We start from the raw sequence: 24,858 nt of genomic DNA, 5'->3' as shown, positions 1-24,858 counted from the left end.
GTAGTGAAAGACATAGCGTTCGTGCAGAGGTGGTGTTAAATTACAGAATAATGACAGCCCTAGACAAAAGCACAAACATGAAAAAAAAAGTGGGCAGGCACATGGTTAAAAAAAAAATGATGAAACAGACTAAAACAAAATAAAATAAAACTAAACATAAAAAAGGGGGTCCAGTCATGCTCTGAAATTGCTGAACACAATCTTCAGTCCATAGGCTTTGGCGTGCCCAATCGGTAAATGAGCTGCTGTTCCCCGGGCTTGCGTTGATGTTCACGGGAACACTGCAGCAAGCCCAGCTTAGAGATGTGGGCAAGAGAGCAAGGGGGTGTGCTGAAATGGCAAGCGACAGGAAGCTCGGGGTCATGTTTTCGGACTGAGCGAAGGCGTGCCGGAAAGTGGTCACCCAATCTGCGTTTGGTCTCCCCAATGCAGAGACGACCACATTGTGAGCAGCGAATACAGTATATATAAATTGAAAGTACAAGTAAATCGTTCGTTCACCTGAAAGGAATGTTTGGGGCCTTGAAAAGTCAAGAGAGAGGAGGTAAAGGGGCAGGTATTACACCTCCTGCAATTGCATGGGAAGGTGCTATGAGAAGGGATGAGGTGTTGGGGTAATGGAGAAGTGAACCAGGGTGTCGCGGAGGGAACAATCCCTTCGGAATGCTGATCGGGGAGGGGAGGGTGAGATGCATTTGGTGGTGGCATCACGCTGGAGGTGGCAGAAATGGCGGAGGATGATCCTTTGATTGTGGAGGCTGGTGGGGTGCAAAGTGAGGACAAGGGGAACCCTGTCGTGGTTCTGGAAGGGAGGGCACAGGTGCGGAAAATAGGCCGGACACGGTTGAGGGCCCTGTCAACCAGAGTGGGGGGAATCCTCGGTTGAGGAAAAAGGAAGATATATCAGAAACTCTGCTGTGGAAGGTTGTGTCATCAGAGCAAATACGTCAGAAACAGAGAAACTGGGAGAATGGAATGGCGTCCTTCCAGGAGGTGAGGTGTGACGAAGTGTAGTCAAGGTAGCTGTGGGAGTCGTTGGGCTTATAATGACTATTAGTACACAGCCTATCCCCAGAGATGGAGACAGAGAAGTCAAGGAAGGGAAGGGAAGCATATGAGATGGACAATGTAAAGGTGTAAGAAGGGTGGAAATTGGAAGCAAAGTTGATATGATTTTCCAGTTCGGGGCGGGAGCAGGAAACGGCACCGATACAGTCATCATTGTGGAAAACTACTCATCTATGTCCTGTCCACAAAAAGCAGAACAAATCTAATCCGGCCAAATACCGCCCCATCAGTCTACTCTCAATCATCAGCAAAGTGATGGAAATGTTGTCAACAGTGCTATCAAACGGCATTTAATCAGCGACAACCTGTTTACCGATGCTCAGTTTAGCTTCCACCAGGACCACTCAGCTCAAGACCTCATTACAGTCTTGGTCGAAACATGGACAACAGAGCTGAATTCCACAGATAAGAGTGACTGTCCTTGACATCAAGGCAGTATTTGACCAAGTGCGTCATGAAGGTGCCCTAGCAAAATTGAGGTCAGTGGAAATCGGGGGGAAAACACTCCAATGGTTGCAGTCATACCTAACAAAGGAATATGGCTGTTGGAGGTCAATCATCTCAGTCCCAGGACACTGCTGCAGGAGTTCCTCAGGGTAGTGCACAGTTTTCAGCACTAACTTAACTGCACCAGTGATATAAATACTGTGGCTACAAAAGCAGGCCAGAGATAGGGAATTCTGCAGCGAGTAACGCCCCCACCCCCCCCTAACCCCCGAAGGCATATCCATCATTTGCACGGCACAAGCCAGGACTCCAACTGCCTGGATGAGTGCAGCTCAACACCATCCTGTGCAAAGCAGCCCGCCTGATCGGTACCCCAACCACCACCTTAAACATCACTCCCTCCACACAAGTGCACATCTACAAGATGCTCCTTCGACACAACCTTCCAATCCAGTGACCTCTACAACCTAGGAGGACAAGAGAATTAGACACATGGAATACTACCAACTGCAAAGTTCCCCTCCAAGTCACACACCATCCTGACTTGGAACAATATCACCGTTCCCTCACTGTCACTGGGTCACAATCCTGGAACTCCCTCCCGAACAGCGCTGTGTACTTACACCACAGGGACTCCAGCAGTCCAAGACGGCAGCTCAGCACCACCTTAAGGGCAATTAGAGATGGGCAATAAATGCTGGTGTTACCAGCAACACTCTCATCCCAAGAACAAATTAACAAAGTTTGGGCTGAAGATTTACAGAAGAAAGTAACCAGCACAGCAACAGGAGGAAGTCCTTCAAACCATCAGGCCTATTTCACCACTCCCTGGAATTTAGAAGTTTCTACTGTGCCTACCCACTGCATTTTTCATGCTTGTGCTGGGGGTCAGGCTGTTCATTTTTCTGTCAATTAGCACCCTCTCTGCACTAAAGCTTTGCCTTTCAGCACACTATTAATATACTCTTTCCCTTTGCTCCATGACCTTCTGGTCAGTTATTCTCTGTGACACTCTGTCCTATCAATGCCTTCCCTTTGGCTATCTCTTGCCCCACCCCCACTTTATTTGCTTAAACCCCATTACAGTTATAACATTTGCCAGTTCTGATGAAGGGTCACTGACCTGAAGCGTTAACTCTGCTTCTCTCTCCACAGATGCTGCCAGCCCTGCTGAGTATTTCCAGCATTTCTTGCTTTTATTTCAGATTTCCAACATCTGCAGTATCTTGCTTTTATTTTATCCTTGAACAACATCCTGATACAGCAAATATCAGACAAGACTGAAAACCAGCAAGTAAATTCCATACAGCATTAGTATGACCCTTGAACAGAGAACAGGTTTGCCAGGGTCTACAGCATTACCATTACCACACAGCACCTGAATTAAGAGTTGCAGATAAACTCTCCAAGTAATGTGCAGAAGAAAGCTAGTTGAATGGTGAGGAGCTGGGTTCAGAACGAGTCACATGGAGGTGTGTGGTGAAATTTGGGATGGGGATGAACCAAGAGGAGACCTGGGAGACCCAAGGTCGAGAATCGGTGTGACAGGAGGGGTTTTCACCAGCTAGATTTACACTTAACAACTTTAACAGCCAGACATTTGCAAACAGTATTCGACACCAGTAAGAGTTTTGGCTAACAGTTCTTTCCGAAAACAAAGTACTTATCTATCTTTTTGATTCACTCCTCCCCATTCTCAATTTGTTTCTGTGTTCATGTCCGTGCTTTGGTGCTTTTCAGCTCTCACAATCATTTATACCACAGCACTGTACAAAACACTTGAGTTCTCAACTACTCTCTACAATGCACACAACACGACCATTTTCTGTTACCTAGCACTGACCTCTGTTGGCAAATGTGCAGGCATTCTGAGCCAACTTCCCGCAAATACGATTGGTCATCTGTTTCATAGACAATGGCCCATGGAATTTGGCAGTAATGATTGGACAAGTCAAAATCCCTGTTCTTCTTCAAGCAGTATTCAAGTATTTGGATCTTCAGCATGCATTTGTACCAATTGAACAAGCATACAGGATCTCAGTTTATCCACCACCTTCAACATTCACTCCCTCCACCCTAAGTGCACAGTGTGCATCATCAACAAGATACTCTTTTCACAGTACCTTCCAAACCATCGACCTCTATCACCTAGAAGGGCATGAACAGCAAACACCATGGGAACACCACCACCTGCAAGTTCTCGCCCAAATCTCACACCATCATGACTTGGAACCATATTGGCGTTCCTTCACTGTCACTGGGTCAAAATCTGAGAACTTCCTCCCGAACAGCATTGTGGGTGTATCTGCAATGTTTCACGACGCCTGCTCACCAACACCTTCTCAAGGGTAATTAGGGTGCACAATAAATGCTGGCCCTGCTCACGCCCCACGAATGAATCAAAAAAATGCTGTACATGAAACTAATTACATGACTTCAACGATGCAATTCAGCTTTTGGGTGGAAGCGATTAATAAGAGAACTCGCCAATGCACCAAAATGCTAGTTGGTACATTCCACAGGAGTGCGAAGGCTGTTCAGTGCTGGGGGAGATGGTGGCAGTGCAGTCATGTCACTAGATTAGCAATCAAAAGAGGTCAAAGCCAATGCCCTGGGGCTACAGATTCAAATCCCACCAAGTAGCTGGTGGAATTTAAGTTCTATTAATTAATAAATTCAATTAATAATAAAAATCTGCATTTGAAAGTTACGTTAAAACTTGAGAATCTATATTTTAAAACCAAAAAAGTTCCCATGGATGCTGGAATCTTGAAGAAGCTGAACTTCAGGTGTTTTCCTTAAAAGGTCAACAGAAGGTTGACCAGTAAACAAATCTTACTGGAAAGCATCTGTTTCCAAATAACCCGGCACGGGGTTTGTGCTTGTGACTCTGAAAAGGATGTTTACAAGGGAATATCAAACCAAGATTTATGGTTGTCATACAACTTGCCTCTGGAAAGGTTTCAGTTTCATTTTTGGCCAAAAACAGGAAGGAGGAGTTGCTGTGTATCTGCTAGGAGAAGAAAGCTGATATCTCTCTCTCTTTGAAGAATCCTTGCATCTTTAAATAATTCCTGCATTAAGTTGTACTATTACCTCCTGTATTTGAAGAAATCCTGCATGTTTGCAGAAACCTTGCATCTTAGGAGGAACTTTGTATCAAATGTGTGAGAATTGAAACCTTTGTTGCTGCACACCTGATGGAAGACCTACGTGAAGCTTTCTGTGCTGAATCACTTTGAAAGCCTACCCAAAGGATCATCAACATTGCCTGGAAAGAACTGTTCTAGGAAGATTCCCTTTGACAGCTGCCTGTTCGCCTTTGGGACACCTCGCCAAAACAAAGGACTTCCATACCTTCTCTTCAGTCTAGGTTTTTTTAAATCCCTTCTATTGCTTTCTAACAGCTGTAAACAGAAATCACTTTTCCCCAGTTAACCGGTTCTGTATGTGTGTGTGTGTGCATGAGGGCGAGGATAAAATTTATATTTATGAATTTAATATTCCCATTTGTGTGTATGTTTTATTTCATTATTGGTTAAGACTTGTTTATAATAAATGGATAGCTTTGTTATTTATTGAAGAAACCTGGTAGGTGTGCTTTATTCTGGGGGAAAATAGAGTATCTGATTGACCGTTTCGGTAAGGAGGAAAATTTAAATATATGTTGTGAACTGTGGAGAAGTGGGGCTGAACCAACAATGCATTCCTCCCACCTCGATCGTAACATAATTAATAAATTCAATTAATTAATAACAAAATCTGCATTTGAAAGCTAGTCTCAATAATGGTGCCATGAAACTATCACCGATAGTCGTAAAAACCCATCTGGTTCACTAATGTCCTTTAGGGAAGAAAATCTGCCGTGCTTACTTGGCCTGGCCTATAGACCCACAGCAATATGGTTGACTCTTATGGCCTTCTGAAATGGCCTAGCAAGCCACTGGGTTCAAGGGCAATTAGGGATGAGTAATAAGTACTGGCCTTGCCAGCGATGTACACATGCCATAACAGAATAAAAAAAACCCTACAGATGATGGTAGACCAAATATGCTTTTACGACATGAAATGGTCAAAAACAGTGCAATAATCTAATTTCACTATGTGCAAAATAAGTCTCCAGTATATTACAAAATAACAAACCATTTGAGTGCCATATTAACAAAGGAAGATCATGTAATGAGATGGCACAAGATCGCCCCAAGACAAAGGGTTTCCTGAGTTTGATTTTCAATATTATCCTCAAACTCTAAAGAGCAATCTTTTAAAAATGTCATTTTACAATGACTGAAAAACCCTTAGTTTGTGTTTATTACGGTAACACAAAATTCTAGGGTGCAACAGTTGCACCGTCACACTGTCATCATGACAAAACCTGAGTTTTTTGAAAAGCCATTTAATAATTAATAAAACTATGGATTAAATTAACCAACGTAAATGACAGTCTCAGTGGCTTCAAGGAGAAAATGACATACTTGATGTAACTGAACTGGACACAGCTGTTCGGCTGATTGCAAGTTAAAGGACAAAGCATAATGTAATATAATTTAGTTTTAGGCTGCAGCAATTGGGGCCAAGATAATTTAATGTCAACTCCAATTAGCTCCATTTGATTAAGCCACTAATTCAGAAGAGATTATAAATGGCCATTTTACAGTCACAAATCGAACTTTGCGGCAGTGCTGCTCAGCATCAGCGATAAAATATAGCAAATTTTCATGAAATTTGAGGACTCTTCAAGTGCCTGGAAAGATAATCAGTCACAGTTTAATGATCAGTTAGAAAATTGCTAAATAATTTGTTTATAGTATTTCATGAAATCAAAATTTCCAAGAGGTGAATGCAGAAAGCTTATTATCTACCCCTGATAAAATCCAACCCGGATTTTGAAGGTATTGTGTTAACACAGTGTCTCATCGTCAAATTTTCATAATCATATTGACATTAAATCCATTTTAAAAATCTTAGTTTATTAAAAATCATATTCTTTGAATTTATGTTGTGCATTGACGATTAATCCTCAATAAAATGTGACAAAACATGCACATTTTTAAAATGGCAGAATAAGGAATCCTATATGAATAAATAACTGTCTTCACACTAAAATAAATGCAAAATACTGCAGATGGTGGAAATCTGAACATAGAACATAGAACAGTACAGCACAGTACAGGCCCTTCGGCCCACGATGTTGTGCCGAACCTTTAACCTACTCGAAGATCAAACTAACTACCTACCTTTCATTCTACTATCATCCATGTACCTATCCAAGAGTCGCTTAAATGCCCCTAATGTATCTGCTTCTACTACCACCGCTGGCAGCGCATTCCACGCACCCACCACTCTCTGTGTAAAGAACCTACCTCTGACATCTCCCCGAAACCTTCCTCCAATCACCTTAAAATTATGCCCCCTGGTGATAGCCCTTTCCACCCTGGGAAAAAGTCTCTGACTATCCATTCTATCTATGTCTCTCATCATCTTGTACCCCTCTATCAAGTCACCTCTCATCCTTCTTCACTCCAATGAGAAAAGCCCTAGCTCCCTCAATCTTTCTTCATAGGACATGCCCTCCAGTCCAGGCAGCATCCTGGTAAATCTCCTCTGCACCCTCTCTAAAGCTTCCACATCCTTCCTATAATGAGGCGACCAGAACTGAACACAATATTCCAAGTGTGGTCGAACCAGGGCCTTATAGAGCTGCAGCATAACCTCGCGGCTCTTAAACTCAATCCCCCTGTTAATGAAAGCCAACACACCATACGCCTTCTTAACAACCCTATCAACTTGGGTGGCAACTTTGAGCGATCTATGGACATGGACCCCAAGATCCCTCTGTTCCTCCATACTACCAAGAATCCTGTCTTTAAGCCTGTATTCCGCATTCAAATTCGACCTTCCAAATCTGAAACTAAAACAGCAAGTGCTGGAAATACTCAGCAGGTCAGGCAGCATCTGTGGTCAGAGAAGCAGAGTTAATGCATCAGGTCTGCTCTGATGCTGCCTGACCAGCTGAACATTTCTAGCACTTTCTGATTTTACATCTTCACACTAATATTGGCTCATCATTTGAAGGCCTCAGTAGCAAATACTGCAATCCAGCCACAGTACAGGTCAAAAGGTTCCCTGGATCATGGTTGCAGAAACAAACAAACAATCTGCAGTAGGAATGACAAATAAAAGTAAACTCTTTCAAATTAAAAATGCAAATATATGGGTCGTTAAACTCCTTGAATTTTTTGTGAATAAAACAGACACGCTAACTGGATTTCAGGCCTGAGAGACTCACTGTTAGCTTCATCTAAGTTTCCAGAAACATTATTTTCTACTCTCATTTGACCTTCTTTTGCACTGAACTTGCCGTGATGACCTATACTAAACTGTGCTGGGTTTGTCCTGATAAGCTGTTCCCCTCTTCACATACCCTGACAAGGCTGCAGAGGGGAGATACTGCTTCAGTGGGGCAAAAAGACACAGGATTTTTAGTTTGATTCTCCAAGAAAATGTCTTGCAGAAAAAATTTGCTGTACTTGTCAAATAAATATCTATTCAAAATACATAGATTTCTTTTAAAGAAAAAAATTTAAATCCAACACAGATTGACAGTGAAAGTCTCCTCCATATTATGTCTCTATAGGTATTCAATCTGGCTCCTTGAGCAATGTTCCTAGTCATATACAGTCATCACAGCACAGGAGGTGGGCTGCTCGGCCCATCAAGATCATGCCGGCTCTTTGTAGAACAATCCAGTCAGTCCTGTTCTCCCACTCTAGCCCCATAGCCCTCCAAGTTTAGTGCCCATCTAATTTCCTTTTGAAATCAATCATGTCTGCTTCGAACACCAGCATAGGCAGTGATTTTCAGGTCATTACCACTCATTGCGTAAAAAAAATTCCCCCTGCATCTCTTGCACCAAACCTTAAATCTGTGTCCCCTAGTACCATCAGCTAATGGGGAACAGCTTTTCTTACCTACCTTATCTAAGCCTGTCATAATCTTGTACACCGCTATCACATCTCTCCTCAATTTCCTTTGCTCCAAGGAAAACCCCAGGTTAACCAACCTAACCTTGTAGCTGAAATCCCTTATGCCTGGCACCATTCTGGTAAATCTCTTTTACACCTTCTCAAGGACCCTCACAACCTTCCAAAAAAAGTGAACAGAACTGGATGCAACACTCTGCTTCGAGTCATACAGTCATAGAGTTATACAGCACACAAACAGGCCTTTCGGCCCACCTGCCATCAAGCCCATCTATTCTAATCCCTTTTTCCAGCATTTGGCCCATAGCCTTGTATGCTATGGCATTTCAAGTGCTCATCTAAATACTTCTTAAAGGTTGTGAGGGTTTCTGCCTCTACCACCCCTTCAGGCAGTGCGTTCCAGATTCCAACCACCCTCTGGGTGAAAAAAAATTTCTTCAAATCCCCTCTAAACCTCCTGCCCCTTACCTAACTTGAGACCTAACGACACCTTAGTAAAGGTTCAGCATAATCTCCCTGCTTTTGTCCTCAATATTACTAATTATGAAGACCAAGATCCCATAATCTTTGCTAAAAACACTCTCAGTACAGCCTGCCATCTTCAAAGATCTACATACATGAACTCCCAGATCCTTCTGTCCCTGCACACTGTTTAGGACTGTGCCATTAAGGCTATATTGTCTCTCTCTTTATCCCTTCTGCAAAAATACATCACACTTCTATATTAAATTTCATCTACCACCTCTCTGCCTGTTCTGCTAGTCTACCTTTGTCCTGCTGCAGTCAAATCAGTATCATCCTCACTGTTTGCCACACCTCCAAGTCTAGAAATTTCATTCTGTATTCTGATATCCAAGTCATGTATATACATGGAAAAAAGCAGTGGTCCCAGCACTGACCCTTGGAGAACACCAATGCCTACCATCTTCCAGTCTGAAAAACAACCATTTACCACGAGTCACTGTTTTTTGTCCTGAAGCCAATTTTTGTTCCAAGCTGACACATACTCCTATCTCATAAACTTCAATTTTGTTAACCATCCTTTTATGTGATAATTTGTCAAACACTTACTTAAATTCCATATAGACAACATCCACTGTATTCCCTTCATCAACCTTCTCTGTTGCTTCATCAAAAAATTCAATTAGTCAAGCACGATCTGCCTTTTACCGTGATGGCTCTACTTAACTAAATCAAACTTCTCCGAGTGCCTGTTGATTTATTTCCCCGATTATTGTTTCTAAAACCTTACTCACCACTGACTTAAACTGACAGGCATGTAGTTACTAGGAATACCCTTACACCCTTTCTTGAAAGAGGGTGTCACATTTGCCATTCTCCAATCCTCTGGCACCTCCCCTGTATATAGGGAAGATTGTAAAATTATGGCAAGCCCTTCTGCTATCTCCACTCCCACTTCCCTTTGCAACCTGGAACACAAGCCACCTGGACCAAGCGAATTATCCACTCTAAGCATAGGCAGCTTTTCCAGTACCTCCTGCCTCTCAATTTTCATCCTATCCATGACCTCTACCATCTCTGCTTTTACCAATATTTTGTCAACATCCCTTTCCTTAGCAAACACTGTTACGACCGAGGTGGGAGGAGTGCACTGCTATTCTAGTCCCACTTCTCCATAGGTAACAACATATATTTCAAATTTTCCCACTTATCGATACGGTCAATCATATACTCTATTTTTCCCAGAATAGAACACACTAACACACATGAAGAATAAAATTACAGAACAAGTCTTAACTAGTAATGAAGTAAAGCATAAACACACAGATTTAAATTTTGAAGTCCCTTTTGTACCTTTGCCCCTCAAGCACACACTCCAGTTAACCAGAAAAAAATAAAAGGATTTTTAAAATAAATTCAGAGCTCTGTCACAGACAAAAAAAAAACATTTGGGCTGATTACTTGCTCATTTTTGAAAAAAACAGATGAGATATGTTGTTCCAAAATTGGCATATCGTCTATCCTCTGAGTACACATAGACAAGTTACTCGGATCTTTTAGAACAGTTCTTTTCAGGTGGCGTTGAGAATTAATTTAGCATGCTTTCTTCAAAGACAGGAAACGAGATGAATTGACACAATGGACTTCTCAGGGTCTTTCAGAGAGTTGCTGGAAAGCAAGCTAGGTTGTGGTCTTCACTCCTTGACACTTCTTCAGCAGCAGACTATCTCATTCCAGAAAGTAAAACACACTGACTCTACAACCAAAAGCCTGCATGTTTTTTCTGCCCTCTGGGGCTTGTCCAATCACGGAGCGTGCTATTGACTTCTCTGCCCACCTTTTTCCCTGCTACCAGGATTTCTGTTCTATTTTTAACTTGAGTCATGTGACAACCAGGAACCACTTGTCAAACTAGCTCTTTCAGTGTCCTCTTGAAAAAAAACTTGTCCAACATTTATTCAGTTTGACTCTGAATTGCTCAAAAATATTTTAACAAAAAAAAATCAATCACTTCCAAAACAACACCGATACAAAGTATTCATTATGCATTCTAGCCATGCTATGCACCTCTAAGCATATATCACCCTCTTTGTTCCTTATAGGCCATACCCTGCTTCTTACTACCCATTTACTAGTTATATGCCAGTAGATGATTTATGGGTTCCTTTTATGTCAACTGCCATTTTATTCCCATATGCTCTCTTTGCCAGTCTTATTTTCCTCTTTGCTTCCCCTCTCAACTTACTGCACTTGGCTCTTCTTCTAGTTCTTCCTTCAACAGCTTACCTGACATGCATCATACACCCTCTTTTTTCATCATATCCTCTACTTCCCTCATCATCCAAGAAACCCTTGCTTTGGTACCCATTACTAGGAATGTACTTAGCCTGCACCTGAATCATCTCCACCTTAAAGATCACCCATTGTTCTGTTACAGTTTTTCCTGTCAATCTTCGGTTTCATTTTATCCTGGATAGATCCCCTCTCAACCCATTGAAGATTTATGGGCTCCTTTTATTCTCATATGCCTTTTCTAATTTAGAAGTTCTACTTTCTATTGTTCCTTGCTCTTCTCCATTATTAACCTAAACCTTATGATATAGTGATCACTCATACCCAGGTGTTCCCTCAGAGACATCTGGTCCACCTCACTCTCCAGCACCAGGTCCAAGCTAGACTGAGAACATACAAGTCAACCAAATTTTCCTAAACATATTTCAGAAATTCCTCCCCTTCCATACCCTTTACTCTAACATTATCGCAATTGATATTTGGGTAATTAAATATCCCAATATCACCACACTCTCATTCTTACGCATCTCTGTGATTTCCCTGCAGGTTTACTCCTCCATCTCTCGCTGACAATTTGGAGGCCTACGAATACACCCAGTAGCGTGATCATACCTTTTTCGTTTCTCAACTCTAACCAAATGGATTCTGTCTTTGCCCCCTCAAGAACATCCTAGCTTTCTAACACAAGGTCTTCCTTTTTCTCCTTCCTCTTCTTTTCTGAACACTTGGTATCGGACAAAATTAAGCACCCAGTCCTCACCATTTTTAAGTCATATTTCCATTATTGCCACTATATCATATTCCCAAACGGCTATTTGCACTTGTAGCTTGCTCAGGAAGTGCTTAATGCCACAACACTGAATGGTTAAAATGCAATGTTCCTTGTGCCAACACTAACATCCCATATGTTTAAAACTAACCTCAGGTAAAAAAAAATCTATTTTTAAAAAATGCACTCAAGCTATAAATGCAATAAGCTAATGTCCAGTGTTAAGCAGCTCCAAAGTATCTCCTAGGCTGTTCCAAAGCTAACACCTCTGTCGCAATCAGTGGACCAACACGTGGACATATAGGGTTCTTACTAATCAGTAAATCTCCTGCACTCCTGGAGTTGAGGAGACACAGGGTCTTGGGTTTGGTTCAGGAATGTGATTTCTTAAAACTGTCAAACTTTTCAAAAAAAGAACAAAAAATACTCGACGAGTCTTCATTTTCATTATAATAACCCAGATGGAGGAAAGTTTAAAGAAACTAACCTGTATTTTAATGGGCCAGGTGAAGTTGTTGACATACACAAAGAAGGTTATATTGGGATTGTTGCGAAAATCAAACTTCTCATTGGAGAAGCTGTCCTTGTATTCCTTGATGTTGGTCTTTGAAACAATTGGCATTTCTTCTGCTGGCGGTGTGCCTGCTGAAGTACAGGAAATAGAATCAAAATTCAATTAATACTTTTAAAACTTTTATAGTGTATGTGAAAATAGGAAACTCAACATTGCTGAAGGTTAGAAAAATTATTCATGACAGTAAAAGAATTCCCATGTCAGAGACAAAAATGTGAAGCTGAATGTATTTTTATATTGCCACTGTAACTCTGGAGCAGTACGAGAGCACTTCTACACACAACTGCTTCGAGGCGAGACACAGCATGAAAGCACCAATCAAGTTCCCTCACACCATGTGCATAGTCAATAATAACTTGCAATTAGATACTGTCTTTAACTGAGTAAAACATCCCAAGACCTTTCACTGGAGCGTTTTCAAACAAAATTTAACACCGAGCCACATATGAGGGCAGATGACCGAAAGCTTGGTCAAAGGTTTTAAGGAGTGATTTAAAAGAGTAAAGACAGGAAGAGATGTAGAATGATTTAGGGAGGGAATTCCAGACGTTATTGCCTTGGCAGCTGCAGGCATGGTGGAGTGATTAAAATTGTGGTTGCTCAAGAGGCTGGAATTGGAGGACAGCAGATATCTCAGAGGATTGCAGGGCTGGAGGAGATTACAGAAAAAAGGAGGGTAAGGTCATTTTAAAACAAGGATAAGAATTTTTAAATCAAAGCACTGCTTAAACGAGCCAATGTAGTGAGCACAGGGGTAATACGTGAATGGGACTTGGTGAGAGTTACAACACGGGCAACAGAGATCTGGAAGGCCTGAAGTTTACAGAGGGTAGAACATGGGAGGCTGTCCAGCTGTGCTTCAGAATAATCAAGTACAATAGATGAGGGTTTCAGCGGCAGACGAGCTGAGGCAGGGGTGGAGTCAGACCTCATTAAGGAGGTGAAAGTAGGCAACCTTAGTGATTGCATGAATATGTAGTCGGAAGTTCATTGCCGAATCAAATATGACACCAAGGCTTTGGTCCTGCCAATATTTACTTGGAGGAAATTTCTGCTCTTCCAACACTGGATGTTGGACAAGCAGTCCGACAATTTAGAAACAGTGGAGGGATCGAGATAGGTGGTGGCGAGTTAGAGCTGGGTGTCGTCAGCATATCTGTGGAAACTGACACTGTTTTTGGTGGTGTCACCAAGAAGCAGAATGTGAATGAGAAACAGGAGGGGGCCAAGGATAGATCCTTGGGGGATACCACAGATAACCGTGTAGGAGTAGGAAGGGAAGTGGGAGCAGGAAGGAAAGCAGGTACAGGTGATTCTCTGGCTACAATTTGAGATATAACAATGGAACAGGGTGAGAGCAGCCCTCCCAGCTGTGCAATCAGGCGAGAGCAGTCCCATCCAGCTATGGAACCAGGCGAGCGGCATTGGACGAGGATGCTGTGGTCAACCATGTCAAAGTCTGCAGAAGGAGCGAGAGAAATAAGGAGGGATAGTTTAACTTGGTCAGACACACAGGATATACTTTGTGACTTTGATAAAGAGCTGTTTTGTTATTGTGGTGGGGGTGCCGGGGTGGGAAAAACTGGATTAGAACGATTCAAACATGGATTTCTGGGAAAGATAGACACTGATTTGGGAGGCAACAACACATTCAAGGACTGGCAATAGTTTGCAAGGACAGAGGGATCAAAGGTTGTTTTGATGGAAATGATGACAGATTTGAAGGAGAGTGGAACAGTATTTGAGGAGAAAGAACTATTCACAATATCAGCAAACATGGCAGTCAGGAAGAAATGCTGGGTGCTCAGCTACAGGGATTCGTGACCAAAGAAATAACGAAACAAGAAAATTCAAGCAAGTTCATAAAACTTACTTTTATTCCTGTCTTTCCCTGCCTCTAACTTACTTGCTTCACACATTTCAACATCATTTTCTACGGGCAGTCTTCAGGTTTCTGGTTTGAACACTGACTTCCAAAAAATCTGTATTTAACAATACTGTTGTCGAATTCTCCCTATAAAGATCATTCACTTATTTATGCCCACCCTTTCCCCATTTCACTTTAGAATTATGCCCGATCACCCTTTCTTTATCCAACACTTCTTCAACTGCGTGATAGTTATGAGCAATACAGAGTATGCATCAGGAATATCCAACGAAAAGCAGTAAGTTCTGGCAAATCCGTGCTTGAAGTCCAAACATGTCAGTTTTTTAAACACTTAGATTTCTTATAATTTGATTTGTGTGGTCTGGAGTTTTGGAAATGGCTGTTTCCTCTTCAGATAAACCCTAAATACTTGAATTTGAATTTAGGTGGCCCTGAAAGCCCCATGGTACAAACCAATGGAGCCTGTAAATTCAGAAGTACAGGCACCCTTAATTGACAGTATTTTAAGTCCTTTTCCAGCATGTGTTCATTAATGGACTGTTAAACCTATTAGTTTCCAATGAAATCAGATCCAGAATTCCAGCTTATAATTTCTGTTTTCCCTTCTGTTTTTAGTCTTATGAAAAAAAACAACTTAAGCTGGACCACAACTGCCGTGAGAAAGATTACAAGCTGAAAGCTTAAACTTTGGCTCTCTTACAACCTTGTCTATTTTAGTTTCAGAAATTTAAAGTTTTTTAAGTTTTCTTATGTTTCCCAGTCTGGTTTTCTCACCTGATTATTTGTTTCCATTTCTCACTTTCACAAGCCATCTACACCACAATTGCTTCACTGCAAAACGGTTTCCTTCACATCACTGCTTCTTTCCCACCATTCTTATCCTGCACTACCTCATGTTCCCTCAATCGTGCATGACTTCCATTTGCTTATCAACAGGAGCATAATTAACATATTTTCCAACCAAAAGCAAAGTGGTTTCGACAAACTACAGCAACACATTCCCTATCCAAAAACATTACATTCCAGCGAGATGCCGTTGTGTTGCTAACAGACCAGATAATGCATCTGTAACACCATTCCTTTAAGGAGTTGGGCACATAATAGTTTGGCCCCAAAAATGTGCAATTTGTTTTAATCGCGTTGGTGCCAAAATACAAACTGCCACTGTTTCAATGGTGGGTTTATACTCTTCTAAGCATTGGCCACTTTTGGCGCTGTGCAAGTTTAAGTTATTGGCACTATTTTACCCAAAAACTAGTTATAGGACAAAGTCCATACAGGTCAGAAATATAACATTGGCCACAATGGCCTGTATTAGTCCATTGAAACCTCTAGCTGCCTGTGAATGAAGCAAAATAATGGCCCAATATTTACATTTAGCTCTGAGCAGACACAGCCTTCAAAGGTAGAAACCCCTGCAATGAGGCACAATGATATTACAGCACTTCATTCAAAGGCATAGCTGGAAACCACAGAAACACAAGAACAGGAGAAGAGCCATTCAACTCCTCGAGCTTGTACCACTATTTAATTTAGGTCCGAGCTGATCTGTGCCTCAATTCCATTTAGCCACTTTTGACCTGTATTCATTAATATCCTTAACTAACAAATATCTATTAACCTCAAGCTGGAAGACTGGTATGGTAGCACAGCAGTTGTATTATTTGACTTGCAATCTAGATGGCCTGGACAAATGATGCAGACATGAGCTCAAACCCCTCCACTGCAGCTGGGGAATTTAAATTCTAATAATTTATCAAATAAATCTGGAATAAAAAGCTAGCATCTGTAATGGTGACTATGAAACTACCAGATTGTTGTTAAAAACCCATCTGGTTCACGAATGTTGATTTGGGAAAGCAATCTGCTGTTCTTTCCCAGTCTGGCCTATATGTGACTCCAGACCCACAGCAACATTGTTGTCTCTTAAATTCCCTCTAAACATAAGAAATACGAGGAGGATTCGGCCATACGGACCATCGAGCCTGCTCTGTCATTTAACAAGTTCATGGCTGATCCTCAAGCTCAACTTCACTTTCTCGGTGATCCTCATTTTCCATGATTCCCTTAGAATCTAAAAATCTATTGATCGCAGCCTTAAATATGTTCATTGACTGAGTTCCCAAGATTCACAACCCAAGTTTGGAAATTTCTCATCTCAATCCAAAATGGCTATCCTCTTATGCTCAGACCATGGCCCCTAATGCTGGACTCTCCAGGCAGAGGAAACAGCCTCTCAGAATTTTGTTTCAATGAGATCACCTCTCATTCTTCTAAACATGAGAGCACTGGCCCATTCCAATTAATCTCTCCTCATAGGACAACCCTCTTATCCCAGGAATCAATCTAATGAACCTTTGTTGCATCCCCTCCAAAGCAAATATAACCTTCTTGAGGTAGAGGCCAAAGTACTCCAGGTGTGGCCTCCCCCAAGACCTGTATAACTACAGCAAGACTTCCTTACTGTTGTACTTCAACCCCCCTTGCAATGAAGGCCGACATCCCATTTGCTTTCGTAATTGTTTGCTATACCTGTATGAAATGGCCTCAAAAGCCACTCAGTTGTACAATTACGAATGGGCAATAAATGCTGGTCTTGCCAGCAATGCCCACATTCGAATAAAAAATTAGAATTGACTCAGCATCCAGTCTTTTAGGGGACGAGAATTCCAGAATTCCACGATGTTTGATTGCAACCGGTCTTCATTTTAACTGTTTAAGTGCTGGGACGATTCTGGTGAATCTGCACTGCACTCCTTACAACTGCAAGGTACTGAAGTGTTAGTTTAGTTTCATCAGTTGGTGTAAGCATTAGTAAATCAAGTAGCGAAGCACTCCTTGCAGAATGGCAAAGCAGACTGGTCTTACTGCCGATCTCCAAGCATAGATGATCATTCTGGCCTAACATCTGGTAGTTAACAGAATGGAAATGAGTTTTCGCCCTCATTTTTTCATCAGGCAGTAGCCAAAACATACTATAGATTGGTCTACATCATTCCAAGGTCTAAACTAGCTAAATTATAAAGCGTGGTTTCCAGTTTGTGCAGAGATACTAGGTACTATATTAAATTTCATCTCCTTAATACAATTAAATTAGTGTTCCCATCAATCTTACCTAAAAAGCTACTGGACCACGTGATGTTGAGGTTGAAATTTTTTGATGCATTAATAAACATGTCCAAGTCTCTGTTTTGCTGAAAGAGAATGTGCAAAAGGTTATTTTAAAAAATGTTTGCAAAGAATCAAGTTAACTCAGAAAGGGATGGAGAGAACAATAAGCAGTTCTGAGGATTGCAAGACTATGGCTCATAGTTGAAAAACGTCAACGCATTACTAGAATATATAACACTAATTTTTTTTAATAAACTTCTGAAACCATAAAGAACTCAGCTGCACAAAAAATATGATAATAGGATGATAATTAAGAGCAGGCATCACAGAACATCCAAGTTCTGAACGTGAAAGTTCTCAAGATTAAACACTGAGAATAAGTGAAGACTGCAATACAAAGTAGCCAAAACGAAAACATAAAAGCCCACTGAGACTACCCAATTGCTTAGGTCTTCATTTGAAGCCTGCACATGTTGCCAACTCCACATTTCTCCATCCTAACAGGATTGTCAAATGAATAGCTAGTAATACCAAATGTGATTTTGTATCCTGCAGCTTTGTCTGCAAGAAACAGGCCAAAGACATGCAAACTCATTTCTAATTGAGACACTGAACTTGATTAAAGCCCAACCTAAAGTCAATTACTGGGAATACTTACTTCCTCAGGGGTGGCTACAAAGTTGATGGCAGTGTAGTAACGATCATCCTCTTGAGAGAGGCTGAAGGTGAACTGGTAGTCAATCAACAGAGTATCTGCGAAAGAAAAGAAACTAAAATGATGAACAGAAATGCTAGTTGGCACGAGAAAGAAACATCTATCTCAAATATCAAGACTTGTATTTTTATCGGGCCTTATTATATTTCTCAAAAATATTCTAAAACACTTCTCATACAAATACTTTAAATTGAAGTTATTTTCATTACAAACCAAACTAACACTACAAAAAAGGCAGGCTTTTAAAATATAGTGCATTGAACGTACTAAAACATTCAAAGGCGCACTACAGGTGTGTTCAAAAACAAAATCTGATGCCAAGCCCAGAAGGAGATATCATGGGGTGGGGGGGCGGGGGGGTGACCAAAAGTCTGATCAAAGAGGTTGATATTAAGGAGCATCTTAAAGGGGGATAAGAGGAAGAGGGCAATTCCAGAGCTTAAGGGCTCTGCAGTTGAAGGCACAGCTGCCAATAGTGAAGCGATTAAAATTAGGGATGTTCAACAGGCCAGAATTGGAGGAGAAGTGCAAATATCTGAGGATTGTACAACTGGAAGAAACTGCAGATATAAGGAGGGGTGAGACCATGGAGGGATCTGAAAACAAGGATGAGCATTTTAAAATCGAGGCAGTGATTAACCAAGAGCTAATGTAGGTCAGCAAGCATGGAGGTGCTGGATGAACAGGACTTGGTGCTAGTTAGGACATGGGCAAAGTCTTCGATGACATCAAGGTTACAGAAGGTAAAACGTGGGAGGCTGGCCAGGAGTGTGCTGGAATAGTCAAGTCGAGAGTTATCAAATGTATGGATCAGGGTTTCAGCAGATGAGCTGAGGCAGGACAGTTGAGCAAGGCTACAGAAGTGGAAACTAGCAGTCTTTCTGACGGCACAATGTGGTCAGAAGCTCAACTGGGTCAAAAATTCACCCATTAAAAATAATCAACACATCCATTCCTATCTATATCTATATGCCTGTCCATAACAGCATCGGTAGGATTTACTACATCATCCTCAAGGAGATCAAGTATCATCTTGACATGGGTAACACACATCATCATGTCTTATCACTGCATTAATTGAGTCATAGGGCCATAAAGTCATTACGGCACATAAGGAGGCCATTCGGCCTATCAAGTCCATGCCTGCTCTCTCGCGAGCAATCCAATCAGTCCCATTTTCCTGCTCAATCCCTGTAAGCCAGCAGGCTTATTTCCCTCAAATGCCCATCCAATTTCCTTTTGAAACTATTCATCATCTCTGCTTCCACCATCCTCAGAGGCAGCGAGTACCAAGTCATGACCACTTGCTGCATAAAAAAGCATCTCTTGCCAAAAGCCCTAAATCTGTGTCCCCAAGTCCTTATACTATCAGCTAGTGGGAACAGCTTTTGTCTACTTTATCTAAACCTGACATAATCTTGTATACCCCAAACAAATCTCCCCTCAATCTCCTCAATCCAAGGAAGACAACCTCAGCTTCTCCAATCTAACCTTGTAGCTAAACTCCCTCATTTGTGGAACCATTCTGCTATCTCCTCTGCAACCTCACATTCAGACTTTATTAAAGCTTTGTACCAAACATGGACACAAGGGATGATTTCCAGAACTGAGGTGAGTGACTGCCCTTGACATCAAGGCAGGATTTAATGGCACGTGGGACCAAGAGGTTCTAGTAAAAGTGAAGTCACTGGGAATCATATATGATAGAAAAGGAAGATGGCTGTGGTTGTTGAAGGTCAAACATCTCAGCCCCAGCTTTATCAGTTCCTTAAGGCAACTTCCGAGGCCCAACTATCTTCAGCTGCTCCATCATGACAACTTTCCATCAGGTGGTCAGAAGTGGGGCTGTTTCCTGATGATTGCGGCATTCACCTCCTTTTCTAACTCCTCGGATAATGAAACAGTCCATGTTCACATGCAGGCTCAGGCTGATAAGTAGCAAGAATCACTCAAGCCACAGATTTGAGACAACAATGATTATCTCGAATAAGAAAGAACCCAACACATCATGTTGACAAGAAGCCTGCCCACTACCATCTTCTCAAAAGTAAATAGCAATGGGCAATTAGTGCCAGCCTTGCGAGCAACATTCACATCTCAGAAATGAATTAAAAGTACACAAACACCAACAAAACTTGGATAGATCCAACATCACAGGTTCAGTTCTACCACTCCGTATGATTTGCTATGGAAGTAAATGAATCTGCATTCCTCAAGTTGTTGTTAATAAAAGACTCAAATCCCATGCTTCTAGCCCTGGACCCAAAAATGGTTTCAGACCAGCAACTGCTTAGAGCCATGCAGAGCTGATAATGCTGAGTTCATGTTACCAATCCTAAAGCAGTTTTGCCAAGCAAAAGAGCTTACGACACATATTTCCAACCATCAGCATCTGAAGACCTAATATGTCTTTAAAGATCAGGGTTCAGGTGAGGGGAAATGTAGAAAGTTAAAGAGAAAGGGCAGGACAGCGATATGGGTAATGATAATCACAGTGTTACAGGAAGGGACAGATGTACAAATGCACCAGAAAATAGGGTCAGAGTAGCAAAATATAGTAAAAATACAAAATTAAAAGCTCGTTAGCTAAATACACAGCACTTGTAACAAGATAAATGAACTGATGGCACAAATAGAAATAAATGGGTATGATCTGATAGCCATTACAAAGACATGGCTGCAAGGTGACCAAGGCTGGGAACTGAATATTCAGGGATACGGTTAGGATCATCTAATTCATGGTTTATATTAATATTTTAGAGGTCACTTTTAGTTTTGAGGAAATGAAATGTGTAGCTGTAAGATAACGTAAATTCCATAATTTAAAAAGGTTGCAGGATCAGTCAAGAGATTTTATTTAAAAGATCTTTCCAAGTGTGCTTGCAAGGACAGAGCAAGAGAGGTGAGAACCATAAAACAGAAGGTGGACTTGCTTAGTTGGGGAATTGTAGCCACAGAGTCTGGAAGGAATTATCCTGTCATTGTTAGCAATATCAAATATTCATGTTGGCATCATCAATCTAAGAGATGTTATGGAGTTGGAGTAAATTAGTTTAAATTGCTATCTGGGACATCATGCAGATACCACATGGTTATGGAGATAGAGGAGGCAGGTCAGGTATTTTTATCTCTGTGCTGGCTCACAGACAGGAACCTGTTTTTGGAAAGCTGTTGGCTTTGGAAGCATCTGGACTCAGGAGCAGGAACGCCATCAGGAACCAGAGGTGTTTCTGATTTGAGTAAGGCCCAGGCTCAGGCTGGAAAATCTGGATTTGAGAGGTGTTGAGAAAGAGCTGGAGGGTTGCCTAGCCAGATGCTGGAGGGAGAAACCCCAGGAAAAAGTCAAATGGGGGTTGTTCTGTTAAGATTTAGCATTTAAAGTATCAGTGATTTCAAATTGCAGTGTTCAGTTAGTAGTGTTTTGCTTTAACTCTTGAACAGTAAAGTTTTTTTGCTAAAACGTGAAATCTTGTGGTGTAATACTTTCAGTAATAACTGGGAGTTCAAATTTGTTTTTAAAATAGTTACTGATTTCCAACACGATCATAACAATACTGACATTTCGGAAGTTTTGGCAGAAAAGAAAAGGAGGTGATGATGATGAGATCAGTACAGTAGTGAGAAATCTTAGCTCAGAAGACCAAGAATCATTTTGGGTGGAAATAAGAAATAGCAAGGCAATGAAGTTACTAGCAGGAGTAGACTATAGGCCATCTAACAGTACCTAACCTGTAGGACAGAGTAAACATTAAGAAATGAGGGTCATGTGCAAGGAGACAAGATTAATTAATGTCATAGTAAAGGATACTCTAGGGAAGAGTCTGAAATACATAATGTTATGATCATTCAGTTTGAGGGTGACAAACCTGAGCCTGAAACGAGTGTCTTAAACTTAAATAAAGGCAATTACGGAGGTATGATGACAGAGTTGGCTCAAGTGCACTGGGAAATTTGATTAAAAGTTAAGACAGTAGATAAGTAGAGGCAAACAATTAAGGAGATAGTTCATAACTTTCAAAGATATATTCCTTTGAGAAACAAAGACTCACTGAGAAGAATGAAGTATCTGTGCGTAACTAAGGATGGTATCAAATTGAAAGAAAAAACATAGGATGTTGTGTAGATTAGTGGTAGGCCACAATATAGGAAAATTTTAGAAAGCGGCAAAAGATAACTTTAAAAGGCAGAAAACAGATTGAGAGTAAACTAGTAAGAAAAATATAAAGACAGTAATAGCTTCTACAAATCCATTATTATGGAAGTAGTTACAGGGCATTTAAATCAAGCAGAATCAACATAGTTTTATGAAAGGGAAATAATTTTTGACAAATTTATTAGAGTTCTTGACATTTGTAACAAGCAGGGTGGATCAAGGGGAAACCAGTAAATGTAGTGTATGTGGATTTCCAAAAGGTATTCGATAAGGTGCCACATAAAAGGTTACTGCATAAGAGCTCATAGTATTGAGGGTAATGTATCAGCATAGATCAGCATTTGTTAAGTACAGAAAACAAGAGTCAAGATAAATGGGTCATTTTCAGGTTTTCAAACTGTAATTAGTGGGGTGCCATAGGGATCAGTGCTGGGGCCTCAACTATTTACAATCAAAATTAGTGACATGGATGAAGGGGCCGAGTCTGTGATCGTCAAATTTGCACACAATACAAAGACAGGTGGAAAAGCAAGTTGTAAGGAGAACACAAAGAGTCTGCAAAGGAATACAGATAGCTTCAGTGATTGGGCAAAAACTTGGCAAATGGAGTAAAATGCGTGAGAATGAGGTTATCCACTTTGGTAGGAGAATAGAAAAGCAAAACATTATTTAAATGGAGAGAGACTACAGAATGCTGCAATGGAGGCATTTGGGTGTCCTCGTACATGAAACACAAAATGTTAGCATGCAGGTACTGCAAATAATTAGGAAGGCAAGTGGAATGTTGGTCCTTACTGTAAGGGGAATGGAGTATAAAATTGGGAAGTCTTGTGGCAACTGTACATGGTATTGGTAAGACCACACCTAGAGTACTGCGCACAGTTCTGCTCTCCTGATATAAGGCACGATATACTTGCACTGGAAGTAGTTCAGAGAAGGTTCACCAGGTTCATTCCTAGGATGAATGGGTTGAGAAGATTGGGCCTGTACTCATTGGAGTTTAGAAGAATGAAAGGTGGTCTTATTGAAACATAGAAGATTCTGCAGGCGCTTGATAGGGCAAATGCTGAGAGGATGCTCCCCATCCCATGGAGGAATCTAGACCTTGGAGGAATAGTTTCAGAATAAGAGGATGTCCACTTAAGACAGAGATGAGAAGAAATTTCTTCTCTCAGAGGGTCGTGAATCTTGGGAATCCTCAAACTCAGAGAGCTGTGGAGGCTGAGTCATTGAATATACTCAAGGCTGAGATGGACAGATTTGAACTATCAGGGAGTCGAGGGTTGCAGGAACAGGCAGGAAAGCAGAGTTGAGGCCAAGATCAGATCAGCCATGTTCTTACTGACTGGCAGAGCAGGCCTGGGGGACTGTATGACTTACTCTTACTCCTATGTCGTAGTAAGATAACTGGCTCCCTGATTCCAATAGTAACCGACCTGAAAATTTGCATTGGTGTAATATTACATCTTTGCTTTTGTACTATATACCCCTATTTACAAACCCTAAGAATCCATATTCTTACTTTTTTTTTTAAATAAAAAGCTCTACCTTATCCACCCATTTTTATAGATCTCTATCCACTACCTCTCTTGTGCTGCTCATTTGAAGCCTTAGCATTCAGTTTACAGGATCCTCAAATCCTCCCTCTAAAAATGCACTTAACACAATTATTTTCTGAAGTAATTGAGAGTTTTCCCATTGTTACCGACTTATAATTCATTTATAAAGAACTTCATAAATTAATAAAACCTATTAGGGACAAAGAGGGTGATATATGCTCAGAAGCACAGAAATGAGTACTGTGTATTGCTGTTTACCATTGAAGAGAAAAGACAGAATATTGGTAGAAGCGGAGAGAGTAGAGGCACTGGATAGGGTAAAAATTGAGGAGGTCGTGACACTGGAAAGGCTGGCTAGACTTAGGGCAGATAAGTCACCTGGTCCGGATGGCTTGTATATCAGGTTACTAAAGGAAGTGGAGGTGGAGATAGCGGAAGGGCTTGCCATAATCTTCTAATCTTCCCTCGAGACGGGGGAGATGCCAGAGGATTGGAAAGTGGCAAATGTGACACCCTGATTCAAGAAAGGGTGTAAGCACAGTCCTAGCAACTACAGGCCAGTTAGTTTAATATCAGTGGTGTGTAAGGCTCTGGAAACAATCAGGGAAAAAAAATCAACAAGCACTCGGAGAGGTTTGAGTCAATTAAGGATAGCCAGCATGGATTTGTAAACAGATGATGCTTGACTAACTTAATTGAAATATTTTGAAAGTTAGAGAAGGATGATGAAGGGAATGCGATAGATTTTGTTTATATGGATTTTCAGAAAGCATTTGATAAAGTGCCACATAAAGGCTGGTTAATAAAATTGAGGCTCATGGAATAGGAGGATCCAAT

The 24,858-nt window shown here is 41.1% G+C and overlaps 1 protein-coding gene across 3 annotated transcripts in view; it reads right to left on the bottom strand.

Annotated features, from left to right (window-relative positions):
* The window catches only part of atrn (attractin), a 481,933-nt gene that overhangs the window by 212,334 nt on the left and 244,741 nt on the right, over window positions 1-24,858 (bottom strand). For 2 of the 3 annotated variants that reach the window (XM_068028731.1, XM_068028733.1), the window contains exons 22-24: window positions 18,253-18,347; window positions 17,599-17,677; window positions 12,509-12,666 (exon numbers count right to left, since the gene is read on the bottom strand). In XM_068028731.1, the coding sequence (XP_067884832.1) occupies window positions 12,509-12,666; window positions 17,599-17,677; window positions 18,253-18,347 (332 nt within the window). The remainder of the gene's footprint in view (window positions 1-12,508; window positions 12,667-17,598; window positions 17,678-18,252; window positions 18,348-24,858) is intronic. The other variant, XM_068028732.1, reaches the window with a different exon arrangement.

Source organism: Heterodontus francisci, chromosome 1 (genome assembly GCF_036365525.1).
Source record: "Heterodontus francisci isolate sHetFra1 chromosome 1, sHetFra1.hap1, whole genome shotgun sequence".
NCBI lineage: Eukaryota > Metazoa > Chordata > Chondrichthyes > Heterodontiformes > Heterodontidae > Heterodontus > Heterodontus francisci.
The sequence above is the reverse complement of the archived record's forward strand: the minus strand, read 5'-3'. Positions and strand labels throughout refer to the sequence as shown.